The sequence below is a fragment of the Haematobia irritans genome, chromosome 4, assembly GCF_050003625.1.
Source record: "Haematobia irritans isolate KBUSLIRL chromosome 4, ASM5000362v1, whole genome shotgun sequence".
Taxonomy (NCBI): Eukaryota; Metazoa; Arthropoda; class Insecta; order Diptera; family Muscidae; genus Haematobia; species Haematobia irritans.
In genome coordinates, this window is record NC_134400.1 from 40805080 (window position 1) to 40827945 (window position 22866).

Genomic DNA, 22866 nt, shown 5'->3' on the forward strand with positions numbered 1-22866 from the left:
TTTTGCAAGAATATTTTATAGAAATAAAACTGTGCAAAAATTTTCTACAGATATAAAGGCTTGAGAAAGTTTTCTATAGAACTAAAACTTTTACAAAATTCTCTATAGAAATAAAATGTTGACAAAATTTTTTTATAGAAATACAATTTTGACAAAATGTTCTATAGAAATACACTTTTGACAAAAATTTCTATAGAAATAAAATTTTTACAAAATTTTCCATAGAAATAAAATTTTTACAAAATTTTCTATAAAAATAAAATTGTGACAAAATTTTATATAGAAATAAAATTTTGAAAAAAATTTCTATAGAAATAAAATTTTGCCGAAATTTTCTATAGAAATAAAGATTTGACAACTTGTTCTGTAGAAATAAAATTTTAACAAAATTTTCTATAGAAATAAAATTTTGACAAAATTTTCTATAAAAATAAAATTTTGACAAAATTTGCTATAGAAATAAAATTTTGAAAAAAAACTCTATAGAAAAAAAATTTTGCCGAAATTTTCTATAGAAATAAAATTTTGACAACTTTTTCTGTAGAAATAAAATTTTGACAACTTTTTCTGTAGAAATAAAATTTTAACAAAATTTTCTATGGAAGTAAAATTTTGACAAAATTTTCTATAGTAATAAAATTTTGACAAAATTTTCTATAGAAATAAAAATTTGCCGAAATTTTCTATAAATTCCATAAAAAATATTTCGTTCTAATAAAACAAAATTTTTATATATACTAACCACAAAAATTTGATCAACAACTTCAAGATATTTTTGTAATTTGGTAGATTTTTGATAAAATTTTCTTCAAATTTTGGTGGATTATTAATGGATTATTTATGGCACGAGTGGCAACCGTGATACTAATACTGTAGATGTAAAATGAGGTATAGCTCCTAGATGTATGAAATCTCTAGCAAAGACTAGCAATTTCTATATCTGACTATTGTCAAATGTATTCTCTCTTTTGCTGGCTCTAAATGTGTAAACGAACTGCTTCTAGTCCAAGTTTTTGAACCGAGCTAATATCGTCATTTTTGGGGCAAAAATCGGAAAATCGGCATTTGCTATTTTTTGAGTAAAAAATCGTCAAAATGCCAATAAATCGGCAAAATTGGCCGCTCTGATTACGGCCCCAGAAGCCAGATTTGCTTTGAATTTTGCACAAGGAGTGCAATTTATAGTTTCGTAAAGGGTGCCGAATTTGGTTGAAATCATTTCAGATAAATATGTTTTTTTTTTCGATTTCAAATATGGATCTACAAAGTGGTGCAGGGTATAATATAGTCGGCCCCGCCAGACTTTCCTTACTTGTTTTTTGTCTAATATATACCACGTATAGGTGAGTACTATGTTCGAGTTTTTCACCAAAACACTAAATTAAAAGTGCAAAAATATATATGAAGACGATAACATTTTTATCAAGTCTGCAAATTATGGATGGAAAAGAGCCAAGGAATTGGTTGCAAATAATTTTATATTTCTAAATTAGTTAATTAAAAAAAGTAACCGTGAAAACAAGCTGGTTTTCAGCTTGAAAACGGAACATAGTACTCAGCTTATGGAATAACATACAATTTAGAAGATGATGTTAGGAAGTTTTGCTACGCAATCCATGGTGGAGAGTATATAAGATTCGGCCTGGCCGAACTTACGGCCGTATATACTTGTTTACTGATTATATTTTCAGTTTCAATAAATTTTTCAATTGGATTGTATTGAAGATATTGAGTATTCATTTAATTGTAACGAGTACTCAAAAAATTAGTCAGTAACGAGTACTTGTAATCAAATACTCGTTACATTCCCAACACTAGAGAGAACCACATGCCGGACATAAACAAACAAATATTTAGGTAATAAGAAATTTACTCACAAATGTTCGCTTTGGCTGAATTGAAAGATATTATTCGTATAGCACCCGAACAATTCAATTTAAAATTGGTAGAAGCTATAAGAGATGAAATCAATCGGAAGCTAGCAAACAAGGTAAGATCTATGGAAACTAAGGCAACATCGCTTCAGGGATGATAGACAAACCAATTTCACATGGTAAAAATAACCATTTCATTCTTTTTATTTATGGTAATTTTGTTTCCACAAAATTATCTATTAGGTCTTGCTGAATGTGGGATTGTGCATAGCCCTAAAGGATATAGTATCCCTAAAAGATTCCATTATTCTTCCGGGCGATGGAGCCTCGCACACAGAAGTCATATTTCGCTATATTGTATTTCGGCCCGCTATCAGTAATATTTTGACTGGAAAAATTCGAAGTTGTAGCCACGAGGGCGTTCATGTGACTTTGGGATTTTTCGATGACATTCTAATACCACCCACAGCATTGCAGCATCCCTCCCGCTTCGATGAAACCGAACAGGCATGGGTTTGGGAATATCCTTTGGAAGACGGTGGCAAACATGATTTGTTTATGGATATTGGTGAGCCTATTAAGTTCAGAGTGTCCAGAGAAATATTCGAAGAAAGTTCACCAATTGGACCGCCCAAGAATGAGAGTATGAAACCAGGGACATCGGCATCGACGTCAACAACATCAACAGCACAGAGTGGGGAGTCCAAAACTCCATATAGAATAATTGTGAGTAGAAATTTTAGGTTCATGCAGTTGATGGGACTTTGCTCATTATTTTATTCCTGTATTATTTAGGCTGCCATCAATGAATCCGGTTTGGGTGTGTTATCCTGGTGGGATCAACAACAACAAGAAGAAGACGAGGCAGGTGATGAAGAGGGCGATGAGGACAACAATGATTATGAAAATGACGAAAACGGAGAGGGTGCTTATGAAGAGTGAAAATATTTTATAAAGTAAGACGTGGGATAAAAAAATATATTTGGCACGAAGTATCCCCTCCGGGTATTTATTTTCAAATGGTCACTAATTTGCCAAGGCATTTAGAATGTAAATATATGTATAGTGCTACATAAAAATGAAATATATGTTAGTTTAACATAGTCACATACGAAAATTAAATTTGTTTTGCTTATATAGAAATAAAATATTGACAAAATATTCTTGAAATAAAATTTTTACAAAATTTTCTACAGAAATAAAATTTTGACAAAATTTTCTACAGAAATAAAATTTTGAAAAAATTTTTTATAGAAATAAAATTTTGACAAAATTTTCTATAGGAATAAAATTTTCAGAAAATTTTCTATAGAAATAAAATTTTTCAGAAAATTTTCTATAAAAAATAAAATTTTCAGAAAATTTTCTATAAAAAATAAAATTTTCAGAAAATTTTCTATAGAAATTAAAATTTAGACAAAATTTTCTATAGATATAAAATTTTGACCAAATTTTTTAGAGAAAATTTTGTCAAAATTTTCTATAAAAATTAAAATTTTGACAAAATTTTCTATAGAAATTAAAATTTTGGCAAAATTTTCTATAGAAATAAAATTTTGACAATACTTTCCATAGAAATACAATTTTCACAAAATTTCCTATAGAAAAAAAAAATGTTGAGAAAATTTTCATAGAAATAAAATTTTGACAATATTTTCAATAGAAATAAGATATTGACAAAATTTTCTATACAAATAAAATTGTAACAAAATTTTCTATACAAATAAAATTTTCACAATATTTTCCATAGAAATAAGATTTTGACAAAATTTTCTATAGAAATGAAATCTTGAAAAATTTTTCTACAGAAATAAAATTTTCTATAGAAATAAATTACGTTTTTCTTTTTGTTTGGAAATTTTAATTAAATAATGTTTGGTGATTAGAGAGAAGTTCATAGCCCATATATATCAATATTTATTTTATTTTTGTATTTTTAATATCTAATGGAATTGTTTTTCTATATTATCTATTTAAATTCTTTAGGATCTTCAAAAGGATGATGTGGGTGTCCCGTGGCACTAAAACAAAATAAGCACTCTTAGTTAATATGATTTCATTTAGAAAAAATCACTTATCTTACTCAGACATTAGCATAAATCTTCCTCCAAAATCCATATCATCCAACATCTGCATATCTTCCGAACTCAGACAAAAATCCAAAACATTTAAATTCTCCTCCATATGTTCTCTACCGGATGATCTTGGTATTACAACATTGCCCCTTTGCAATTGGTATCGTATTAGGATTTGTGGAGAGGTTTTTCCATATTTAGAAGCTAATTGTAAAATAATTGGATTTTGCAGTAGAGGATATTTTCCCGGTTTCTTGTAAGGTGAACTCGGTGATCCTAATGGACTGTATGCCGTTACAACGATATTGTGTAGCTCACAAAAATCCATAAGTTCACGTTGATTCAAATAAGGATGACATTCGATTTGTAAATTTGTTGGTTTTATTCGAGCCACATCCAATATCCGTTTAATTTGGGAAATGTTGAAATTCGATAAACCTATACTGTGACATAAACCTTCATCGACCAGAGATTCCATACTTTTCCATGTTTGTACATAATCAATTTGGGAGAATGCCAGAAATCCATAGGCATCTTTGGGATAAAGGTCTGCACCTTCTTGATAGGCCATTGGCCAATGAATTAAATAATTATCCAGATAGGAAAGATTTAGATTATTTAAAGATGTTTCACAGGCTTGACGAACCATTGTGGGATGATGAAAGGTATTCCAAAGTTTACTGGTCACAAATATGTCTTCTCTAAAAAAGATGAAAAAATTACAATTTAGTTTAGTTAAATTTTTTTAGAGAAATAAAATTTTGACAAAATTTTCTATATATAGAAAATAACAATATTTCTATAGAAATAAAATGTTGACAAAATTTTCTATAGAAATAAAATTTTCTATAGAAATTAAAATTTTGACAAAATTTTCTATAGAATTAAATTTTTCATTCGTTTTGTTTTGTTATTGTTGGTTTCTTTCTTTAATCATTGTTGATGTTTTTGATTTCAGCTTAAAACCATGCATTGACTAAACTACAAGTGTAGCTTAACCAACAGAGGACAAGAATGTTTGTCAAATTTATTTGGGCAAAGCCCTATAGGTTCCAAGATGGTTGTATGTACCATCAAGTTATAATGAAATATGCAACAAATATGTATAATTGTATGCCTTTTTTACTGATTTAGTTTTCACTTTAGTGAAAAAATTACGATTTTAGCGGCTAAACTCGAACTTAATACCCACCTTTATGCCGAAATAAATTCGTAAAAACATATCTCTTTTCCTTTGCCACCGTCAAATCATCGAATTTTGACAAAAATTTTCAGAGAAATAAGAATTTGACAAAATTTTCTATAGAAATAAAATTTTGACAAAATTTTCTATAGAAATAAAATTTTGACAAAATTTTCTATAGAAATAAAATTTTGGCAACATTTTCTATAGAAATAAAATTTTGGCAAAATTTTCTATAGAAATAAAATTTTGACAAAATTTTCTATAGAAATAAAATTTTGACAAAATTTTCTATAGAAATAAAATGTTGGCAAAATTTTCTATAGAAATAAAATTTTGACAAATTTTTTTTTTGTAGAAATAAAGTTTTGAGAAAAATAAATAAGATTTGGAGAAAATTTTATATATAGTGTATATATCGTGAATTTTAATTGGTTTGCTTATACATTCCTTTACCTTTTAATTACACCATTGTCCATAAGATCTTTAAAAGTCCTTCCCACATCTTTTTCATTGCGGTATATGTGTGCACAATCAAAGTGTCGATAACCAATTTCTAAGGCATCTGCTACAACGTCGGAAGCATTACGGGTCAACTGCAAATGTGACGAAAGTTTTCATTTATTTAAAATGACCATGAAATTGACCACCTTTCATTCTGTTGTGGCCCATTGTTTTCTATGTCAAGTTTAAGTGCATTTGCATGGATATTCGCACTATATACCCACCCTCCATGTTCCCAAACCAATCTTGGGCATGCTATAGCCATTTTTTAACACTACACAAGGCACATTATCCGATAATGTCTTTGACATAACGTTTATATACAAAAATTTTCTGAAAATAATTCACCAAATATATGTATGTATGACACTCAAGTTTGTTTTCTGCGATATGAATTTGCACCGACTGTTTTTATTATTGGCGACATTAAAGAATTGCACCGCTACAGTCTTGAGAGCTTCTGTCGTTGGACATTATCCAAACCTAAAGCTTTGTACTAGGAGAAATTTTAAAATTCCGTTAATTTCAACATAGAGTTTGAAAATTTTTTGATTACAGAAAATCGAACATGTGGAAGCGTGTTGAATTCAATAATTTCTCAAATGTTTATGTTTCTCGCAGATTAACTTATTTCACCGTTACTTTTTTGAATCAATGAGATTGTCAAAATTTTATTTCTATAGAAATTTTTTGCAAAATTTTATTTCTATAGAAAATGTTATCAAAATTTTATTTCTCTAAAAAATTTTTGCAAAATTTTATTTCAATAGAAAATGTTATCAAACTTGTATTTCTCTAAAAAATGTTTGCAAAATTTTATTTCTATAGAAAATGTTATCAAACTTTTATTTCTCTAAAAAAAATTTTGCAAAATTTTATTTCTATTGAAAATTTTGTTTCTATAGAAAATTTTTGCAAAATTTTATTTCTATAGGAAATTTTTGCAAAAATTTATTTCAATAGAAAATTTTGTGAAAATTTTATTTCTATAGAAAATTTTGTCAAAATTTTATTTCTATAGACAATTTTTTCAAAATTTTATTTCTATAGAAAATTTTTTCAAAATTTTATTTCAATAGAACATTTTGTTAAAATTTTATTTCCATAGAAAATTTTGTCAAAATTTTATTTCTATAGAATATTTTGTAAAAATTTTATTTCTATAGAAAATTTTGTCAAAATTTTATTTCTATAGAAAATTTTGTCAAAATTTTATTTCTATAGAAAATTTTGTCAAAATTTTATTGCTATAGAAAATTTTGACAAAATTTTCTATAGCAATAAAATTGTATTTCTATAGAAAATTTTCTGAAAATTTTATTTCAATAGAAAATTTTGTGAAAATTTTATTTCTATAGAAAAATTTGTGAACATTTTATTTCTATAGACAATTTTGTGAAAATTTTATTTCTATAGAAAATTTTGTGAAAATTTTATTTCTATAGAAAATTTTGTCAAAATTTTATTTCAATAGACCATTTTGTTAAAATTTTATTTCCATAGAAAATTTTGTCAAAATTTTATTTCAATAGAACATTTTGTTAAAATTTTATTTCCATAGAAAATTTTGTCAAAATTTTATTTCTATAGAATATTTTGTAAAAATTGTATTTCTATAGAAAATTTTCTGAAAATTTTATTTCAATAGAAAATGTTGTGAACATTTTATTTCTATAGAATATTTTGTGAACATTTTATTTCTATAGACAATTTTGTGAAAATTTTATTTCTATAGAAAATTTTGTCAAAATTTTATTTCAATAGAACATTTTGTTAAAATTTTATTTCCATAGAAAATTTTGTCAAAATTTTATTTCTATAGAACATTTTGTAAAAATTTTGTCAAAATTTTATTTCTGTAGCAATTTTGTCAAAATTTTATTTCTATAGAAAATTTTGTCAAAATTTTATTTCTATAGAAAATTTTGTCAAAATTTTGCAAAATTTTATTTCTATAGAAAATTTTTGCAAAATTTTATTTCTATTCCGTGAAGCGTTAACGTGATTATTCAGTTCAAGTTTAGCTGCTCAAATTGCAATTTTTTTGTGGTTACTTTTCGTTAACAATTCACTTTAAAGAAAATAAACTTTACAGACTATCAGTTATTCCGGACGGAATGTCGGTGTTTGTAAAGAATCTTACAGTGCGTCGGAACGATACGACTTGTCGGCGATGACTAAATAATCGGTAAATGTGTTATCGATCCCATAAACATTCAGCAGTATCGATTATGCCTTCGGACTTAACTTATAATGTGCACAATATATGGGATATGTTCGACACGAGCATTGTCGTCCGGAATAACTGATAGTCTGTAAAGCGCATTAGAAGTGCAAACCAGGGTTAAACGAAAAATCTGCGAAGTGTTCCTATGAGAAGGTCGTGGAAAAACTGTATTATTGGCATACACCCAAAATTTCCTCTACAGGTGTATACCAGAGTTAAAGCTCCGTATGTAGTGGCAACGGTATTTACCTGTCGATAATACAGATTCCATGTTTCGGATAAATCCACGGCATACTACGTTATACAACACTGCTCTAATTCTACGATGCAGCAACACGTTACGTTTTCTCTAGTAATTATTTTAAAAGCTCTCTTTTTCTTCTCTCTCTCTTTTTCGCGGGCTTTTGTTTTTTTTTGGTATAAAAGTTGACAGCTGACCACATAAGTAGTCATTTACTCACGATATTTGCCGGCTCTATAAGTTCCATAAAGATTTTTTGTTAAAACTTTTTAAACGCATATAAATAATAGAAAAAAATGGTGAATGTACCAAATGTCATGTTGAATAGCGGTTATCCCATGCCAATTTTGGGATTGGGAACTTGGGGTGTAAGTACCAGTTAAAATATAAGCAGAATTTACAATTACAAAAAAATGTGTCAATAATATTTTGTCGTCAAAGTTGTTTATCTTGTATATTGTATTACTTAAAGTATGTGCTTAAAGATTGCACAATTATTGTTCATATATGCATTGGTATAAGTGACAATTCCAGCAGCGATTAAACTTAAATATTGCAAAAACAATTTAAGGTCATTATGTAGCTCTAGTCATTCTTACTTTGTGTATATTAATATAGACTCTGTCAACCAGCAATAAAATCCTTGGACTTTGTGTGCTCCCTAACTTGAAAATGACCATAGACTGTCGCAAATCTCTCAACGAGATGCCTGGAACAGTACATAATTCTCATAATATGGATGTCTGGCCACCGGAACATACAAGGAAACTGCGAAGCGGATGAGTAAGCAAGACTAGAAACTGCCTTACATATTCCAGGGAAACTTGGTCAGGTTAGGTGGCAGCCCGATTTATTAGGCTCGCTTAGACTATTCAGTCCATTGTGATACCACATTGGCGAACTTGTCTCTTATCACTGAGTGTTAAGTGTTAAGCTCAATGACAAGGGACCTCCTTTTTATAGCCGAGTCCGAACGGCGTTCCACATTGCAGTGAAACCACTTAGAGAAGCATTGAAACGCTCAGAAATGTCACCAGTATTACTGAGGTGGGGTAATCCACCGCTGAAAAACTTTTTGTGTTAGGTCGAAGCAGGAATCGAACCCACGACCTTGTGTATGCAAGGCGGGCATGCTAACCATTGCACCACCGTGGCTCCCGTGGCTGATAAGTCCCTGGTCTAACAAAGAAAAACACATTTTTTTGTCAAAATTCGTTTTTATTATTCAACATAGTTCCCTTCAAGAGCGATACAACGATTATAACGACCTTCCAATTTTTCGATACCATTTTGGTAGTACTCCTTCGGTTTTGCCTCAAAATAGGCCTCAGTTTCGGCGATCACCTCTTCATTGCAGCCAAATTTTTCCCCTGCGAGCATCCTTTTGAGGTCTGAGAACAAGAAAAAGTCGCTGGGGGCCAGATCTGGAGAATACGGTGGGTGGGGAAGCAATTCGGAGCCCAATTCATGAATTCTTACCATCGTTTTCAATGACTTGTGGCACGGTGCGTTGTCTTGGTGGAACAACACTTTTTTCTTCTTTATATGGGGCCGTTTTGCCGCGATTTCGACCTTCAAACGCTCCAATAACGCCATATAATAGTCACTGTTGATGGTTTTTCCCTTCTCAAGATAATCGATAAAAATTACCAGCGGACTTTTGAGTCTTTCCACGCTTCGGAGACGGTTCACCGGTCGCTGTCCCCTCAGCCGACTGTCGATTGGACTCAGGAGTGTAGTGTTGGAGCCATGTTTCATCCATTTGTCCCTAATAACCTTATTTTTGGCCATAGTGGCCTCATTTATTAACCGATCTTACTCAAATATCAACCAAATCTGCAAAGTATCATCCAAATCGGTTCAGATTTAGATATAACTCATATATTCCCGATTTTCAAATTTTTTTCCTAATAACCTTATTTTTGATTATAGTGGCCTCACTTATTACACGATATTACTCAAATTTATCACAAGATAACCTTCTTTCTACTTTACTTACTCATTTTTTAACTCAAATTTACATTGCACCTATTTGGAAGAGCATTTTATTAAAATACCCAGATGGCAATATAAAAACCGAAAACCGGTTGTTGAGGCCTTTTATAAACCGGCTCAAAATATGGCCTCATTTTTGGTCCACCAAAAATTGGGACAAATTTTGATGAAATCGGTTCAGATATATAGTTTTTAGCAAATTTTATCTGTTTTGGGCTGGAACATCTGTGTTTGTCTACAAAGTGGTGGCTTTAGACTTTCCTTACTTGTTGAATTTGTATTAACTCCAAATGAAACCAACCAAAATTTATACTAATGTAATTAATCATCATGTCAATTAATTATGAAAAAAAAAATTAAAAAGATTAATATAGTATACCACGTCATTAGGCGGCTAGAAAAATAATTTAAGATAAGGAAATAAATGTGTCAATTACATTGCTAAGTTTTCTCGCTTTCACACAAAAATGAACCAATTATTTATTAACAAAAAATTTATAAAGCATTAATATCAAGTGTTGGCATATAAAACAATAAAAAATTGATTAGAACATCCGGAAGAACAAGAAAAAAAAACAACAAAATGATTAAAAAAAAAAAAAATAATTGACTGCTTAGTCTGAAGATGGTAGATGTCTAAAGGGATAATTAATTATAAGCCTTTGACAAAAGCATGCTGAAGTTTTACTCTTTTATATTTTCAATTTAATGGGTAATTGGGGATTTTTGGGGACGAAAGCATCCTAATACTGGGACAGTATTAGGAGGCTTTCGAAAAATAGGGGTAACACTGATAACAAATACTCTTGTCAAGTTCCAAGCAGATAAATTTTGCCAAAATTTTCAATAGAAATACAATTTTGCTAAAGTTTTCTATAAAAATAAAAAATTTTCTATAGAAATAAAACAAATTGACAAAATTTTCTATAGAAATAAAATTTTGCAGAAAATTTCTAAAGAATTAAAAATTTTGCAAAAATTTTCTATAGAAATAAAAAAATTGTCAAAATTTTTCTATAGAAATAAAATTTTGACAAAATTTTGTATTTAAATAAAATTTTGACAAAATTTTGTATAGAAATAAAATTTTGACAAAGTTTTCTATAGAAATAAAAGTTTTACAAACATTTTCTATAGAAGTAAAATTTTGACAAAATTTTCTATAGAAATAAAATTTTGACAAAATTTTCTATAGAAATAAAATTTTGCAAAAATTTTACAAAAATTTTCTATAAAAATAAAGTTTTGCAAAAACGCAAAAAAAAATTTACAAAAATTTTCTAATATTTTTTTTATCAAAATAAATAAAAAATTTGCAAAAAATTTCTAAAGAAATAAAAATTTTGCAAAAATTTTCTATAGAAATAAAATTTTGACAAAATTTTCTACAGAAATAAAATTTTGACAAGATTTTCAATAGAAATAAAATTTTGACAAAATTTTCAATAGAAATAAAATTTTGACAAAATTTTCTATAGAAATAGAATTTTGACAAAATTTTCTATAGAAATAAAATTTTTGACAAAATTTTCTATAGAAATAAAATTTTAAAAAAATTTTCAATAGAAATAAAATTTTGACAAAATTTTCAATAGAAATAAAATTTTGACAAAATTTTCAATAGAAATAAAATTTTCTATAGAAATAAAATTTTGACAAAATTTTCTATAGAAATAAAATTTTGACAAAAATTTCTATAGAAATAGAATTTTGACAAAATTTTCTATAGAAATAAAATTGTTGACAAAATTTTCTATAGAAATAAAATTTTGCAAAAATTTACTACGGAAATGAAATTTTGAGGAAATTTTCTATAGAAATAAAATTTTGAGAAAATTTTCTATAGAAATAAAATTTTGAGAAAATTTTCTAAAGAAATAAAATTTTGACAAAATTTTCTATAGAAATAAAATTTCGGAAAAATTTTCTATATCAATGTTAGGTTAGGTGGCAGCCCGATGTATCGGCTCACTTAGACTATTCAGTCCATTGTGATACCACATTGGTGAACTTCTCTCTTATCACTGAGTGCTGCCCGTTTCCATGTTAAGCTCAGTGACAAGGGACCTCCTTTTTATAGCCGAGTCCGAACGGCGTTCCACATTGCAGTGAAACCACTTAGAGAAGCTTTGAAACCCTCAGAAATGTCACCAGCATTACTGAGGTGGGGAAATCCACCGCTGAAAAACCTTTTGGTGTTCGGTCGAAACAGGAATCGAACCCACGACCGTGTGTATGCAAGGCGGGCATGCTAACCATTGCACCACGGTGGCTCCCTTCTATAGCAATAAAATTTTGGCAAAATTTTTTATAGAAATAAAATTTGTGACAATTTGTTTTTTTTTTTTAATTTTAAGTTTTTTTTTTGTTTCCTTTTAATTATAAGGTTAAGTTTTTATTTGGAATACTAGAGCTCTATTGATTGAATTCTATCAACATTTTGTCCAGAAGGGCGTTGGTTGATTAAATAAATAAATAAATAAATTTTCTATAGAAATAAAATTTTGATAAAATTTTCTATAGAAATAAAATTTGTCAAAAATTTACTACGGAAATACAATTTTGGAAAAGTTTTCTATAAAATAAAAATTTTGCAAAAATTTTATACAGAAATAACATTTTGAGAAAATTTTCAATAGAAATCAAATTTTGACAAAATTTATTTTAGAAATCAAATTTTGACAAAATTTTCTATAGAAATCAGATTTTGACAAATTTTCTATAGAAATCAGATTTTGACAAAATTTTCTATAGAAATAAAATTTTTACAAACATTTTCTATAGAAATAAAATTTTGACAAAATTTTCTATAGAAATAAAATTTCGACAAAATTTTCTATAGAAATAAATTTTTGACAAAATTTACTATAGAAATAAAATTTTGCAAAAATTTTCTATAAAGATAAAATTTTGCAAAAGTTTTCTATAGAAATAAAATGTTGCAAAAATTTTCTGTAGAAATAAAATTCTGACATTTTCTATAGAAATAAAATTTTGCAAAAATTTTTTATAGAAATAAAATTTTGCAAAAATTTTTTATAGAAATAAAAATTTTACAAAAATTTTCTATACAAATAAATTTTTGACAAAATTTTCTATAGAAATAAAATTTTGACAAAAATTTTACTAAAAATTCAATTTTTTTGTTTTTAATTTTGGTAGATTAATTTTGTCACAAGTGGCAACGGTGGTGAGACCAATATTTTGATGTATTAATATCGGAATAAAAAAATTGGTAATGCCCCCCATCCTATGGTGGAGGGTATAAAAATAAATTCTATCTAATATACGATTTTTATACAATGTTTGATAACGATAAGGGAATACAAATTTATTATTATTTAATAAACGATTTATTGTGATAACACATACACAACGCATATATACACATGCCTACCACAAAAAAAATATATACAGCAGTATGTTCGGCCGAGCCGAATCTTAAATACCCACCAACATGAATCAAATATAATAGTTTACTTTGAAAACTCTTCGTCGTAGCGGGTTTCTTGATAATATATAGAATTTTAGAGGGTTTGATGACAAATTTTCTCCCAAGCAAATCAGTTCAACCAGTACGCTTCCCGAAGAAAAAATTTAAAGATTCTACCTATGAAGACCAGATCAGATTCTGGATTTATGAGAACCAATTTTTTTGAATTTTAGAGAAATCATAAACATATCGTGTATATGATGAAATAACGCCTTGATTTGAAATCTTAAATCTGTAGATTTTTTCCGCCATTATTTAAATGAATACGATGAGTAAAATCTGGACATTTTACTTTCAGTTTCAAGCAATTTTCATGATCAGTGCGCCTGTTATACCCTGAAAGAAGTGTTTTCTGAGTAACGAAATTTTAGACAAGCAAAATTTTCTTCTGACACAAATTTTAGAGACAATCGTTGAATCGTTTATCAAAAGTATTCTAAACGAAAATACTTTATACGAAAGGGGAATTTCGTTTGTCTAAAATTTTATTGCGGAGAAAAATATTTTTTCTTTGGGTGTACGCTCAAGAAGAGAAATCGGTCTGTACCGATGTCTTACCAAACGGACCGGTAAAAATAAATGCGATACAGATTTTTGAGGGTCTAAAATTCCAGTATATTTACATTTTTGTGCAAATCGGATAAAAACTACGGTTTCTAGAAGCCCAAGGAGTTAAATCTGGAGATCGGTCTATGTGGAGGCTATACTAAAACATGGGTCGACACACACCATATTCGGCTGATCTATTTGTGGTCAGCCGGATTCCAGAAGTCCTAGAAATAAATTCGGGAGTTAGGTCTATATGGGGGCTATACCAAAACATGGACCAATACTCACCACCTCTTAATGTTCCTCAAATACCTCTAGAATTCCACTTTCAGACGAATTGGATGAAAACTACGAATTCTAGAAGCCCAAGAAGTAAAATCGGGAGATCAGTCTATATACGGGCTATACCAAAACATGGACCGATATGTACCATTTTTGACACACCTCTTTATGGTCCTAAAATACCTCTAGATTTCTAATTTCCGCCAAATTGGATAAAAACTACGGATTCTAGATGCCCCAGAAATAAAGTCGGGAGATAGATCTATATGAGGGCTATACCAAAACATCGAAATAAGGATGACAAATTGAATGTCAGCCTTATTTGACCCAAAAGAAATTGATGGAATATTGTAAATCGAAAAATATTGCTGTAAATGCATATAGTTCATTGGGTTCACCCAATCGTCCTTGGGCTAAACCCGGCGATCCTGTGTTAATGGAAGATCCTAAGGTAAGGAGAGAAATGAAAATAAATTTTCACAAGACTGAAAATTTTCTATAGAAATACATTTTTCAGAACATTTTCTAAAGAAATAAAATTTTCAAAAAATTTTCTAAAGAAATACAATTTTCAGAAAATTTTCTATAGAAATAAAATTTTCAGAAAATTTTCTACAGAAATAGAAATTTTGCAAAATTTTCTATAGAAATAAAATAAAATTTTTTTTCAAGTACCTCTAGATTTTCAATTTCAGGCAAATTGGATAAAAACTACGGTTTTTATAAGCCCAAGACCCCAAAACTGGAAGTCGGTTTATATGAGGACTATATCAAAACTTGGACCGATATAGCCCATCTTCGGACTTGACCTGCCTGCAAACAAAAAACGCATCTGTGCCAAAAGGTCGATAGCGCCATTATTGAAGGCTGTAGCGTGATTACAACAGACAGACGGACTTGCTTATATCGTCTTAGAATTTCTCCCTGATCAAGAATATATACTTTATATAGTCGGAAATCGATATTTCGATGTGTTACACACGGTATGACAAACTTATTATACCCCATCACCATTCTATGGTGGTGGGTATAAAAAAAAACGTTTTCGTTATTGGAATTTCATTTACGATATAGGCAATATGACTTGCATTGGCCTAGCACATTTAATGAATTTTGTATGATGATGTATGTTGTGCTAGTATTTCCATACTTAACAGAACATTTTTCCCCATTTGTTTTCATAGAGAATTTAATAATAGTAGATATTAGTTTTCATTGTATGAGTATTAAATGAATTTGCATAATTGATGAATGGGAACTTTTCTAGAGCAAATACTTTTGTGGGCTTTCAAGCAAACTTAATAAAAAAAAAAACTAATGTCGTTCGTTAAGATAGAGCCAATATAACTTTCATTGCCTAAGTACATTTACGGCCATTTTCAGATAGTTTCGTTAGACTTTAACTGTCACTTAATTTTAACTGAAAATTCTGTGGTTGTTAAGTTCTCAACTGCCATATGAGTATATAAGTAGGATGACAGACACATTCCTAGAAAGGTTTACATACTGTTAGCTAATCAGTTATGACAGTTAAGTTCTTAACTGCTATATGAGTATATAAGCAGTATGACAGATATATTCCTAGAAAGGTTTATTAGTTGGTTTGCTAGTCTTGAACTAACGGAGCTTTATGAAAGTAGGGGTTAATGATTTTTTTTGTGATTATTATGATGTTGCTATTATTCTTATATACTTGCAGGAAAGATTTATATATACACCCTTTTCGTTTATTATATAGTACACGTTAATTTCTTATTGGCAAATGCATTTTTTCTTTAAGAATAATTAGCAAAATATTATAAAATTTCTTAACAACACACTAATTGATTTGATGATACATTTATTTTTTGTTTTTAAATACAGAGTCCCAAGGGTGAAGTGGCCCAGGCTGTAAAAGATGCCATTGATATTGGTTATCGTCATATCGATTGTGCCCATGTCTATCAAAATGAGCATGAAGTAGGAGAGGGTATTGAGGCTAAAATTAATGAAGGTGTAGTAAAACGGTGAGTTATGAAAACTTCTCAAAACAAAAAGTATGGAACTAATAAAAAGTTTTCTTTATACCCTTCCCATCATTTAGCGAAGAGTTGTTTATAACCAGTAAATTGTGGAATACTTTCCATAGTCCTTCATTGGTGCGTGGTGCTTGTGAGACAACCCTAAAGAATTTGAGATTATCTTATATTGATATGTACCTAATCCATTGGCCCATGGGCTATAAAGAAGGCAGTGAATTGTTCCCCGTCAATGAGGATGGCACTACTGCTTTCTCAGATGCTGATTATGTGGATACCTGGAAGGAAATGGAGAAACTAGTTAAAGATGGTTTAGTTAAATCGATTGGTGTTTCGAATTTCAATAAGAATCAAATTGAACGTGTTTTGGCTGTTGCCACCATACCACCGGCTACAAATCAAATTGAATGTCATCCTTATTTGACCCAAAAGAAATTGATGGAATATTGTAAATCGAAAAATATTGCTGTAACTGCATATAGTCCATTGGGTTCACCCAATCGTCCTTGGGCTAAACCTGGTGATCCTGTGTTAATGGAAGATCCTAAGGTAAGGAGAGAAATGAAAATAAATTTGCACAAGACTAAAAATTTTCTATAGAAATAAAATTTTCAGAAAATTTTCTATACAAATAAAAAAGAAATAAAATTTTCTATATAAATAAAATTTTCAAAAAATTTTCAGAAAAATTTCTATAGAAATAAAATTTTCAGAAAATTTTCTATAGAAATAAAATTTTCAGAAAATTTTCTAAAGAAATAAAATTTTCAGAAAAATTTATAAAGAAATAAAATTTTCATAAAATTTTCTAAGAAATAATATTTTCATAAAATTTTCTAAGAAATAATATTTTCAGAAAATTTTCTAAAGAAATAAAATTTTCAGAAAATTTTCTATAGAAATAAAAATTTCAGAAAATTTTCTATAGAAATAAAATTTTCAGAAAATTTTCTATAGAAATAAAATTTTCAGAAAATTTTCTAAAGAAATAAAATTTTCAGAAAATTTTCTATAGAAATAAAATTTTCAGAAAAATTTATAAAGAAATATAATTTTCATAAAATTTTCTAAGAAATAATATTTTCATAAAATTTTCTAAGAAATAATATTTTCAGAAAATTTTCTAAAGAAATAAAATTTTCAGAAAATTTTCTAAAGAAATAAAATTTTCAGAAAATTTTCTATAGAAATAAAAATTTCAGAAAATTTTCTATAGAAATAAAATTTTCAGAAAATTTTCCATAGAAATAAAATTTTCAGAAAATTTTCTAAAGAAATAAAATTTTCAGAAAATTTTCTATAGAAATAAAATTTTCAGAAAAATTTATAAAGAAATAAAATTTTCATAAAATTTTCTAAGAAATAATATTTTCATAAAATTTTCTAAGAAATAATATTTTCAGAAAATTTTCTAAAGAAATAAAATTTTCAGAAAATTTTCTATAGAAATAAAAATTTCAGAAAATTTTTTAAAGAAATAAAATTTTCAGAAAATTGTCTAGAAATAAAATTTTCAGAAAATTTTCTATAAAATAAAATTTTCAGAAAATTTTCTATAGAAATAAAATTTTCAGAAAATTTTCTATAGAAATAAAATTTTCAGAAAATTTTCTATAGAAATAAAATTTTCAGAAAATTTTCTATAGAAATAAAATTTTCAGAAAATTGTCTATAGAAATAAAATTTTCAGAAAATTTTCTATAGAAATAAAATTTTCAGAAAATTTTCTATAGAAATAAAATTTTCAGAAAATTTTCTATAGAAATAAAATTTTCAGAAAATTTTCTATAGAAATAAAATTTTAAGAAAATTTTCTATAGAAATAAAATTTTCAAAAAATTTTCTATAGAAAAAAAAATTCAGAAAATTTTCTATAGAAATAAAATTTTCAGAAAATTTTCTATAGAAATAAAATTTTCAGAAAATTTTCTATAAAAATAAAATTTTCAGAAAATTTTCTAAAGAAATAAAATTTTCAGAGGATTTTCTAAAGAAATAAAATTTTCATAAAATTTTCTAAGAAATAATATTTTCAGAAAATTTTCTAAAGAAATAAAATTTTCAGAAAATTTTCTACAGAAATAAATTTTTCATAAAATTTTCTACAGAAATATAAATTTTATTAAATTTTCTATAGAAATAAAATTTTCTATAGAAATAAAATGTTAAGAAAATTTTCAGAGAATTTTCTATAGAAATAAAATTTTCAAAAAATTTTCTATAGAAATAAAATTTTCTATAGAAATAAAATTTTCAGAAAATTTTCAATAGAAATAAAATTTTCTGAAGATTTTCATAGAAATACAATTTTCAGAAAATTTTCTATAGAAATAAAATTTTGCAAAAATTTTCTATACAAATAAAATTTTCAGAAAATTTTCTATAGAAATAAAATTTTCTGAAGATTTTCATAGAAATACAATTTTCAGAAAATTTTCTATAGAAATAAAATTTTGACAAAATTTTCTATAGAAATAAAATTTTGCAAAAATTTTCTATAGAAATAAAATTTTCAGAAAATTTTCTATAGAAATAAAATTTTCAGAAAATTTTCAATAGAAATAAAATTTTGCAAAAATTTTCTATAGAAATAAAATTTTCAGAAAATTTTCTATAGAAATAAAATTTTCTGAAGATTTTCATAGGAATACAATTTTCAGAAAATTTTCTATAGAAATAAAATTTTGAGAAAATTTTATAAGAAATAAAATTTTGAGAAAATTTTCTATAGAAATAAAATTTTGAGAAAATTTTCTATAGAAATAAAATTTTGAGAAAATTTTCTATAGAAATAAAATTTTGAGAAAATTTTCTATAGAAATAAAATTTTCAGAAACTTTTCTATAGAAATACAATTTTCTGAAGATTTTAATAGAAATAAAATTTTCAGAAAATTTTCTATAGAAATAAAATTTTGCAAAAATTGTCTATAGAAACACAATTTTGACAAAATTTTCTATAAAGACACAATTCTGACAATATTTTCTATAGAAATAAAATTTTGACAAAATTTTCTAAAGAAATAAAATTTTGACAAAATTTTCTATAGAAATAAAATTTTGACAAAATTTTCTATAGAAATAAAATTTTGAGAACATTTTCTATAGAAATAAAATTTTGAGAAATAAAATTTTCAGAAAATTTTCTATAGAAATAAAATTTTCAGAAAATTTTCTTCGGAAATAAAATTTTCAGAAAATTTTCTTCGGAAATAAAATTTTCAGAAAATATCCTTCGGAAATAAAATATAGATTTATTTTTTTCATTTGCTTTTCTTTTTCAGATTGTTGCCATTGCCACCAAGTATTCGAAAACTCCTGCTCAAATTTTGATACGCTATCAAATTCAACGTGGTAACATTGTCATTCCAAAATCGGTGAATAAAGGACGCATCGCCTCTAATTTCGATGTATTTGGTTTTGAATTGACTGCTGAAGATATGGCCAATATTGATGGTTTTGATTGTAATGGACGTTTGGTGGCTTTATTGAAGTAAGTTTGACAAATATTGAATGGATAAATAGCCGTTATAAAGGGTGATCCCAATATAATTCACAATGTCATATGTTAGTGAAAAAGTTTAATGAGAAGTTTATTTTAAAAGTTCGGATTACTCAAAAACCATATGTAATTATATTAGCGCTATCTATGTCTCAGTTAATGGTCCCTACATTGTGAATTATACTTGGATCATCGTTTATCACAATAGAATAGAATCTTTATTTAATACCAAAAAAATTATTTTAATTTTTTTCTTAAACTAGCGATGCTGGAACGCATCCTCACTATCCTTTCCATGATGAGTTCTAAAAACTAGATTTCATACAATTAAAAAAAAAAAGAAAACAAACAAATTGGGTAAAGAACACTGAATGGTTAATTGTTTTATGTTTAACGTTTAGTTTTTTATTTCTTTATTTTAATTCACTAAAAGCTTGCATGGCTCTTTCACTAATGTAGAATAAATTATAGAAATTTAAGGAATTGTGGAAATTGGACGAGGATATATAGATTATTTTTATTTCTATAGAAAATTATGTCAAAATTTTATTTCTATAGCAAATTTCAATAAAATTTTATTTTTATAGAAAACTTTGTCCAAATTTTATTTCTATAGAAAATTTTGTGAAAATTTTATTTCTATAGCAAATTTCAATAAAATTTTATTTCTATAGAAAATTTTATCAAAATTTTATTTCTATAGAAAATTTTGTTCAAAATTGTGTTTCTATAGAAAATTTTGTCAAAATTGTGTTTCTGTAGAAAATTTTGTCAAAATTTTATTTATAAGAAGATTTTGTCAAAATTTTATTTCTATAGAAAATTTTGTCAGAAATTTATTTCTATAGAAAATGTTGTCAAAATTTTATTTTTATAGATAATTTTCATAAAATTTTATTCCTACAGATAATTTTGATAAAATTTTATTTTATATAGAAAATTTTTTCAAAATGTTATTTCTATAGAAAATTTTGTCAAAATTATATTTCCATAGAAAATTGTGTTTCTATAGAAAATTTTGTCAAAACTTTATTTCTATAGAAAAGTTTGTCAAAATTTTATTTATAAGAAAATTTTGTCAAAATTTTATTTCTATAGAAAATTTTGTCAGAAATTTATTTCTATAGAAAATGTTGTTTTATTTTTATAGATAATTTTGATAAAATTTTATTTCTACAGATAATTTTGATAAAATTTTATTTTATATAGAAAATTTTTTCAAAATGTTATTTCTATAGAAAATTTTGTCAAAATTGTATTTCCATAGAAAATTTTGGTAAATTTTTAATTCTACAATAATTTTTGGTAGAACGAAAAAAAAAAAACAATTTGCTTTTTCTATGAATGTTATATAGATATATAGAAACTTGATAACTTATTTCCATAACCTAGAATCTTATAGTAAAACCTCTTCCTTTTATTTTACATAGAGTTCCTCTGCTTTTGCTATTTTTTTGCAATGTTTGTTGTTATATTTGATGTAGTAACGAACTAATAGTAATTTAGATAATCCTAACATGCCGTTGATTTAAAAATTTCAAGTTGCAAATTATTTTCTTTGAACAAAAATTTAATTTTTTTCTCTCTTCCTCTATTTTAGCATATATGGCCATCCCCACCATCCTTTTGAAAAAGATGAGTTCTAAGAACAAAGCTGAAATGATTTTTATTGCCTGGCAATGAATATAAGAAGATTATTTTTGAAATTGATACCAATTTTTTTTTTATTGAATTGTATACAATAGCACTTGGTACTCTTATATGAGCAATTTTTATGGAAAATAAATAAAAGAAATTGCTTGGATACATTTTACAAATGAAAATGAAGATGAAAAACGTTCTTCATTTTCCCTATTTATAAAAAAACGTTTATAAACTTGGTGTGCTGTTAACTTATTAATTGGCATCGCTTCAGATTACATTTACATACGCATGTCCTAGAAGGAAAGTACTTCTCCCCAGGCATACTTTAGGCCATAAAATGAGTAGTGCATTTAAAGCATATAATCACCTAATATGTAATGACTTATTCGTAGATACACCAAAGCTAGCAAAATAGCCACTTATTGTCTCAGGCAACCAAATCTCGAAAATATTGATTTCTATCGCCGATTACAATGGATCAAAATATGGCGAGTGATGCTGTAATAGAAGAACTACTTGACTAGAAACGAATATTGTATAAACAAAAAATCTAATAAATAATCTAAATAAGATGTAAATTAATTTCACACTTAAAATAGAAATAAATGTAGGTTGTTTAAGGGAGTTGGATTCGTGAATTACGTTATAATATATGCAATAGCCAATCCACATAAGGTTCGAAATCTACTAAAAGTGGTTTTTAAGTCTCTTTTTCATTTGAAATTTAGTTTAAGCGCATTTTGGAAGTGTAATGTGAATGAGGTATAAAAAAGCATTTAATTAAAACATAATATGATAATGTCATTAAACACAATTATTATGAAATATTTGTGACAAAAATTCCTTAATAGCTCATTCACATTAGGCTCGAAATCTACTAAAAGTAGATTTGAAATCCCTTTTTTATAAGGCAAATGACAGTTGAAATCTAGTTAACGTAGATTTTGGAAGTGTAATGTGAATGAGGTATAAGGGAAAAATTCAGATTCAGAATTACCGTTACATTACATATTCTTTTTGATTTTTTATGTAAGTGCTCGATTATGTGAATAATTATACCTAATGGTACCATCATTTATTCTATTTTATTAATTCGTTAACTACAACTGCCTAAAAATTTGAGAATAACAATTCGAAAATTACCGAGAAGTATTTATTTTTGTCATTACAAGTTAGTCATTATAACTCGCCACAATGTAATGCAACGTGTAATGACAGCTTTACTCCTGGTAATGTCAATTGTAATGAGATGTGGTTACCTAGTTTTTGCTGGGATGAGT

General features: G+C 26.8%; 3 protein-coding genes across 4 annotated transcripts; 2 read left to right on the forward strand and 1 right to left on the reverse strand.

Annotated features, from left to right (window-relative positions):
- Positions 1–1807: 1807 nt before the first annotated feature.
- Positions 1808–3049, forward strand: Polr3H (RNA polymerase III subunit H). The gene is made up of 3 exons (XM_075306347.1): positions 1808–1990; positions 2118–2600; positions 2670–3049. The coding sequence occupies exons 1-3, from the start codon at positions 1880–1882 to the stop codon at positions 2814–2816; spliced, it is 741 nt and encodes a 246-aa protein (XP_075162462.1). The 5' UTR covers positions 1808–1879; the 3' UTR covers positions 2817–3049.
- Positions 3050–3756: 707 nt separating this feature from the next.
- Positions 3757–6130, reverse strand: LOC142236211 (aldo-keto reductase 1B-like). Its single transcript, XM_075307477.1, has 4 exons — positions 5861–6130; positions 5589–5728; positions 3958–4650; positions 3757–3895 (listed from the first exon to the last, which is right to left on the reverse strand). The coding sequence occupies exons 1-4, from the start codon at positions 5945–5947 to the stop codon at positions 3844–3846; spliced, it is 972 nt and encodes a 323-aa protein (XP_075163592.1). The 5' UTR covers positions 5948–6130; the 3' UTR covers positions 3757–3843.
- Positions 6131–8297: 2167 nt separating this feature from the next.
- LOC142233488 (aldo-keto reductase 1B-like) lies at positions 8298–21765 on the forward strand. 2 transcript variants are annotated; one of them, XM_075304429.1, is made up of 6 exons: positions 8298–8472; positions 16287–16429; positions 16507–16990; positions 19725–19933; positions 20206–20299; positions 21543–21765. In XM_075304429.1, exons 1-5 carry the CDS (start codon positions 8401–8403, stop codon positions 20249–20251), a joined length of 954 nt encoding a protein of 317 aa, XP_075160544.1. In that variant the 5' UTR covers positions 8298–8400; the 3' UTR covers positions 20252–20299; positions 21543–21765. The 2 variants fall into 2 exon arrangements, with proteins under 2 accessions (XP_075160544.1, XP_075160543.1); XM_075304428.1 differs by lacking the exon at positions 20206–20299 and having other exon boundaries at positions 8299–8472.
- Positions 21766–22866: the final 1101 nt, after the last annotated feature.

What these genes read in the sequence shown, in the direction of transcription:
- LOC142236211 (XM_075307477.1), bottom strand. Translation starts at nt 5,947, where the DNA reads ATGTCAAAGACATTATCGGATAATGTGCCTTGTGTAGTGTTAAAAAAT. An exon ending in TTGGTTTGGGAACATGGAGG is followed by an intron (nt 5,729 to 5,860) that starts GTGGGTATATAG and finishes TCACATTTGCAG; the next exon opens with TTGACCCGTAATGCTTCCGA. An exon ending in AGATTTATGCTAATGTCTGA is followed by an intron (nt 3,896 to 3,957) that starts GTAAGATAAGTG and finishes ATTTTGTTTTAG; the next exon opens with TGCCACGGGACACCCACATC.
- Polr3H (XM_075306347.1), top strand. Translation starts at nt 1,880, where the DNA reads ATGTTCGCTTTGGCTGAATTGAAAGATATTATTCGTATAGCACCCGAA. An exon ending in ATCGGAAGCTAGCAAACAAG is followed by an intron (nt 1,991 to 2,117) that starts GTAAGATCTATG and finishes ATTATCTATTAG; the next exon opens with GTCTTGCTGAATGTGGGATT. An exon ending in AAACTCCATATAGAATAATT is followed by an intron (nt 2,601 to 2,669) that starts GTGAGTAGAAAT and finishes TGTATTATTTAG; the next exon opens with GCTGCCATCAATGAATCCGG.
- LOC142233488 (XM_075304429.1), top strand. Translation starts at nt 8,401, where the DNA reads ATGGTGAATGTACCAAATGTCATGTTGAATAGCGGTTATCCCATGCCA. An exon ending in TGTTAATGGAAGATCCTAAG is followed by an intron (nt 16,991 to 19,724) that starts GTAAGGAGAGAA and finishes TTTCTTTTTCAG; the next exon opens with ATTGTTGCCATTGCCACCAA. An exon ending in CGTTTGGTGGCTTTATTGAA is followed by an intron (nt 19,934 to 20,205) that starts GTAAGTTTGACA and finishes TTCTTAAACTAG; the next exon opens with CGATGCTGGAACGCATCCTC.